We start from the raw sequence: 6363 nt of genomic DNA, 5'->3' as shown, positions 1-6363 counted from the left end.
CAATGACAACATTCAACAATTAGACTTAACAATTACAAACACACATCCTATTGAGGTAGTGACCGTAAAAGTTATGAAGTAGATGTGAGTTGGTCTCCAGTTTTCATCTCTGGTGTAGATTGTGTCATCAGTGCATAGCATATATTTTTGGATGGATTCGTTATGTATGGAAACAACACAATGACTTGTAAAATTGATTTAAATAGATTCTGCAGGCCACAAGTAAACATCAATGAAAATTATTATTATAATGCATATATTTATAATGAATACATAAGTTCAGATAATTCTACGATCATTGTAACAGAAAGACTGACTTACCTGAAGCCTATCCATCTTGGGGAAGCATTTGGTGACAATTACCCTGGCCAACAGTAGGAGAAAGGGGTTGGCCACCTGGCTATACACCGATTCCCCATCCAGGAGCAGGCTGGAGTGGATGGCATCAACCAGCATCTGAGGCTCCTAGTCAGGAAATTAGGATTAAGTACTCACACTGACAAATGGCTGACAAAAATGAAGGTCTGACATTAGGACTGCTTTCTTTATTGCTGAGTCGCCGCTGCTGCTTCAGCCTAGCTCTGCAAATCAACTTTTTGTTGATTAGAAGCCTAAAGGCACATTAAGGCACAAAAAGGACCTGCCTATTACACTACAAACACTAAGTTAGATGGCATTTCAACATGTTTTGTCAAAGTCGTTCGTCATGCAATACAGCTGTCCACCCACTGAATGACAATTGTTTAGCTAGATCCGAGTCAGCTTTTACTGAAGTTTCCCAGTTTTACAGCATGTTCTCTTCTCAGGTGATTGTGCCAAGCATACATGCAGAGTCATTTCAGTTACTTAAATTCATGGTGTCATCCTCTCCGTCACACTCTCTCGTCTCACTAACATGAATGAGAGATGAAATCCAGGCTCCCCTTCACAACAACAGTGCAAGAAAAACTCATTTCACAGCAGGCACTCAAACTTGTAGGAAAACAGTGTGTTTATTACCATCACATTAAGAGTTGTTCTATTCAAGTGTCCTAGCAGCCCATGACTAAAACGGATTTTTAGATGTTTTTTTTTTTAACCCTTCTCCCTAGTTTGTTTGTTTGTTTGTTGTCACAATTCATCTTGAAAAAGATCATCTACATTAATCGGACTCAGAAGTGCATTTAACTTTTTTTAATTTTTTTTATCAGAATTAATTCCACACGATTATGGCTCTGCCATGTTTGTCCTCCCTTTCACACATGCTGCCACACATGTATGGGTGACCTGCTTCATACTGCAGCCTCCTTCATGTGACAGCAGAGATAAATCACTGACACCAAAGAAATTACTTTGATAAAAGGATTGGTCCTCTCTTCTGGTGTTATGGCAGGGTGAAATGCTCTATTGTGCTCACAGTATCGCAGTGCCAGGGGGAAGCAATCTCCTAAACCCAAGTAATTAGGACTCCAGAGATGCTTCAGTACTGAGCTCTAGTCCACAGAGCTCCGTCTGGCTCTGCTCGATTCAGGTCACTTTATACACCAACTTAAAATGAAGCTTTGACCCCTTTGACAAGACTGTGATCCCTTGATATATTTTATAATATGCAAACTTACCAATCAGTAGGAATTGGGATGTTATTTAGATTGTAATTTAAAGTACCTTACTTCTTCAAATAATAACTTAGTCAATTAAAAGTCTGCTCTCATAATTACACTATATTGCTAAAAGTATTCACTTCAATATGAACTCGAGTGACATCGCATTCTTATTCGATAGAGTTTAATATGATCTCAGCCCATTCTTTGCAGCTATAACAGCTATAGCTTTTCTGGCAAGTGTGGGAGTGCGTTTATGGGAATTTTTGATCATTCTTCCAGAAGCACATGTAAGGTCAGGAAATGAACGAGAAGGCCTGGATCGCAGCTTCTGCTCCAATTCATCCCAAATCGAAATCCTGACTCTATCAGGTCTTTATGGACCTAGCTTTGTGCACTGGTAACGTTGGAGCACAAAGGTGCCATCCACCAAACTGTTCCCACAAATTTACAAACATGAAATTGTCTGAAATGTCTTGGTATGTTGAAGCATTAAGTTCCAGTTCCTGTCACTGGAACCGAAGGACTGAGCTCAGCTCCTGAAAATCAAGCCTATAATCCTTACACTTGGACAGTGAAGTCACACAAGTACTTTCCTTCTGGCAACTGGCAAACTCAGACTCGTCCATCAGATTGCCAGACAAAGAAGAGTCCAGTGGTGGCATGCATTACACCACTCCACCTGCCTAGGTGATGTAAGGCTTGGACGCAGCTGCTCGGCCATGGAAGCTCTTTCATGAAGCTCTTTACACTGCTAATCTGAAGGCCACATGAAGGCCTGTAGTGACTGACATCAGCACATTATACACCTTAGTGTTTGCTGACCCTGCTCTGTGATTTTACATGGCCTACCACTTTGTGGCCAAGTTGTTTTCGTTTCCAAATGCTTAGCAGTATTATAGCTCTTCCACTGCTCAAAGCTGACCGGATAAACAGATTAAACAGATGCTAAACAGTTAGTTTAGCATCCTATCACATTACCAGTGGAATTCACTCAGATCCTGAAAGTGCCATTCTTTCACAAATGTTTGCTGAAGCAGTCTGCAGGCCCAGGTACTTGATTTTTTACACCTGTAGAAGCAACTGGAACACCTGAATCCAATAGATTTTGTGTGGTGTGTGCGTGTGTGTGTGTGCTGTGTGTGTGTTGGTGTGTTTGTGTGTGTGTGTGTGATGGTTCGTGTAGTGTATGTTCGCAATCCGGTTGTTCAGTGATGACGCGACGAATCCTACTTCCGGGTCTAAAGTAGTCTGCGTTTAATATGGCTTTTGTGTTGTTAACATGTTTAATGTTTTGTATTTTCTTCTATTTGATCTCAAAAAGCTCCTAAAACAGTCAGTGATCACTGTTGACCTCCCTCGGCTTTTATTACCGCTAATCATTTATTTAAGCTCAGTTTTTAAAACCTTAGGATGTAACTACAGCCCAGCCCATGCAGCAGTATATGAATGACTAACCTCGTATTGTGGATGGATTATCTCAGTTGTTCTCCTGGCTGAAGTTTGGTCCTTTTACAGCATCCTGCCATGCGATTACATTTGTTCCTGACCACCGAGAACACTCACGTTAACTTTTATCGAGTGGAAAAAAAGTTAGCTTGTTTATATTATGCTAACATAGCTGTGTCGCTAGCGGTCACGTAGCACATCATTATATACCAGCTAGCCAACTTCAGTAACCCTACAAACGTCACTGCTGTTTAGTTTTCTGTCTTCATTTATGCTGGAAGTGATAACAGAGCTGTACGTTTTAATTTGTTTCCAAAACCCCGCAGTCAGGACATGCTATATTGTATTTAGATAGAAGCTAGCGAGCTAACTCCCTGCTAACTTCTAACTCCGTTAAATGTCATAAATTCCGTTTTCATGGATGCCTGGATGTTAAACTCAATTGTTACACCTGGTAGAGCAGAACGCTGATCATTTTATTAAAGATGAAAGACTTTAGACAGTTTTTAACTCTCAGTAATGCCATAGTGATCGTTTGATATATGGACCTGCAGCGGAGTTTAGGCCCAGACACGGCTAGTGACGTCAGACTGAACAACCGGATACAAAAGCACAAATCTTAAGTTGATTTGGTTCTTTAGGATTTCTGTTAAACAGCAGAGTGATGCTGTATGGCAGACTTGAAATTTACACATCTTTACTTTGTCTCCAAAGCATTTTTTTTTCATTTCAGAGATTTTGCTGTGTAAATTCTGCTTTGAAATTCAATAATGCAATAACCTTTATACAATCAGCAAGGTCAATCAACCTCAAACAACCTGCATCCCCAAACATGAAGAAAATCACACATATCTGTTTCAGTTTAGCTGACACTCAGCTCCTTTGCTTCTCCCAAAAGACTATTCAAGTTTCCTCTATTACAGTTTCACCGTTTAACTTCTAAGCTAACTGACTTAATTCCAATATATGTTGACATTTACTGATAAGCCCATGGAAAAAAAAATATCAACAAAACCTTGACAAAGGTCGGTTCAAATTTTCGCCAGCCTATAAATCACTGCAGAACGGACAGGATGATGAAGGAGAAGGAAGAAATCATACCTGAGATGACAACAGGGCTGGGGTCAGCAGATCACAGATATCGAAGGAGACCGGAGGACCGGTCCAGTTACTCTGGGCAAACATGTGGAGACATGAGACAGCCAAGGCCAAAACTGCCAACTCCCTGCAGCCAGAGGGACAAGACACACAGCAGATTTACTGCACAGAAATATTGCAGAGATTTTTCAACAATACTTTTCAGAAGTGAGAAAAACAAGTGAACTTTTTTGAGAGATGCTCACTCAGGTCTTTAGGAAAAAAAACAGACTACAGCCAGTAACTCTGGCAATGGAAGGGACAACCATCGACATGTTTTGCTGCATTTCAATTAGGATGAGAAAATGATGGAGGGTGATGGAAGAGACAAAAAATTATGAGGGGTGAAGGAGGACGAGAAGGAACGAGAGCTGGATTCAACATTTACTCACGTACAGTTCTGCCCTGAGAATGAGAAGTGAGAGATGTTAACCTGAACTTATTAAAGAATTAATATTTCATGCCAAAAGGAATATTGGGGGTGAATGGAGAGAAAGAAACAATGATGTACACTGTCCATCTCTGGGCCACCATGGACATCTTGGTGTCCTCAATTCAGAAAACTCACTTTTTTTAGAAGTTTACAAAAGTAACAACAGAGATACTCGTTGACTCTTCAAGCTCTAAGCTGCCATGTTGGTCCTCAGGCTTGATTGACACATTAATACTGCAAGGTAATAGAAACAGACTTTCCCTGGTACCCATTGCTTACAAGGAAAGGGCAGGCTTTTTAATATTAGCATTAAAAATAGAAGAACCACAACTTAATTACTTTGTCAAAATAGGAAAGTGTTAATATGTGGTTTAAAGTAGCTGTGCCTAGTGCGACTGTGCCCTGAAAGTCTAGCTCTTGACATGAGTATACTCGGATGTAGGAAGATTAGGTAACAGCCACAAAAGGCTCACCTGTAAAAACAGGTGATAGTGTTTGTCTTTATGAACAAAACTCAGTTTTTGTACTTTGCTGAATTTACAGCAAATGTAAAAAATAACTGAAGTTAACATGCATCATCTTAATTTATTTTTAGTGCAGCCCAAACAAAAGCCACCCAGACCAGATATATGCTAAACACATATTACCAGCACAGTATATTTGCTGTTAAGTGATTCATGTAGAAATGAATGACTGAAGGGAGCTTGGCTCACTACTGTTGTGCAACTCCCCTTAAATTCTCCATCTAATTTAGCATGAACCATATCAGCCAGATTAAATGGGAAAGGTCTTTAAAAGCCCCACAGTAGTAATTTACAGTAGTTTTTGCAAATACTGATATTTATAAATGCAAATAATTGAATTATCTAATTATTATTTTGGTTGGCATAGCCATAGAGTTTAGAAAAGTCTGAGATTCACATAAGTCATACTATTCCCAGTGAAATAAAATCCAGCCATGTGGTGTGTGGATTTCACATGGAATCCAAGAAGTCACTTGGGTGAGTGACGAAATGTTTATCAACGTCCAGATCAACACAATCTGCGATTTCCTTACCTGGATAATTGACTATGTGCACGAGACAATGCTAACTTCCTGGTTTGAGACCGGATGTGGGGTTGTACATTTCCAGAAGTCTGTCTGTATCCCCTGACAGTGGATCCAAGGCGCAGGCTCTTAGGAACAACTCTGCTTTGTCTACATCTTAGGTTGAAACGGAGATGGTTCCTATAATCCGCTAGTTTCCTTGATTCCCTTTCATACTCCCGCACCAGTTGAAGGGTGTTCCTCCCAAAATGTACGGCAATATGTCTGTGAAGGTTCTCAGTCATCAAGGTCATCTTCAGGATGCAAGTTGACTTTTGAGACAGAGAACAGATGGTTTAAGAAGCATCTATGTCCACTGTGAGCGACCATCTTTGAACAGAGGGCGGGGTTTACGACACCAACTCTCTGCCATCTATAATCCAGTTTTGAGATCCCTTCCCAGACGCCTTAACGCCCACTCACATCCTGGGCCATCTGACCTCAGGAAATCACATGATAAGGTGGGGCCAGGTTTCACAATGAGCTCACCCGAAACTCTGGCTGATTGGGACCCACACCCAGTTTCACACCTTGGCTCAGGCGATTAGAGGATCATCAGGGGGTCCTTTTGTCCCTCTGTGGGGGGAAACTCCCACTAGGTTTATATCTGGGACTCTCCACCATTTGACCTTAGAACTGAAGAAGCTTCTCGGATGAGAGGTGAAACGTCTTCAAGC

The 6363-nt window shown here is 40.8% G+C and overlaps 1 protein-coding gene across 1 annotated transcript in view; it reads right to left on the bottom strand.

Annotated features, from left to right (window-relative positions):
* Nucleotides 1-6: 6 nt before the first annotated feature.
* Nucleotides 7-6363, bottom strand: part of LOC121812747 (tetratricopeptide repeat protein 27-like) — a 37573-nt gene continuing 31216 nt past the window's right edge. Inside the window, exons 2-3 of the mRNA XM_042215632.1 lie at nucleotides 4131-4254; nucleotides 7-465 (exon numbers count right to left, since the gene is read on the bottom strand). Of these exons, the coding sequence (XP_042071566.1) occupies nucleotides 280-465; nucleotides 4131-4254 (310 nt within the window). The 3' untranslated portion in view covers nucleotides 7-279. The remainder of the gene's footprint in view (nucleotides 466-4130; nucleotides 4255-6363) is intronic.

Source organism: Haplochromis burtoni, unplaced genomic scaffold, assembly GCF_018398535.1.
Source record: "Haplochromis burtoni strain Fernald_Lab_line unplaced genomic scaffold, NCSU_Asbu1 Contig_778, whole genome shotgun sequence".
NCBI classification, from domain to species: Eukaryota; Metazoa; Chordata; class Actinopteri; order Cichliformes; family Cichlidae; genus Haplochromis; species Haplochromis burtoni.
This window is presented reverse-complemented; position numbering and strand designations above follow the sequence as displayed.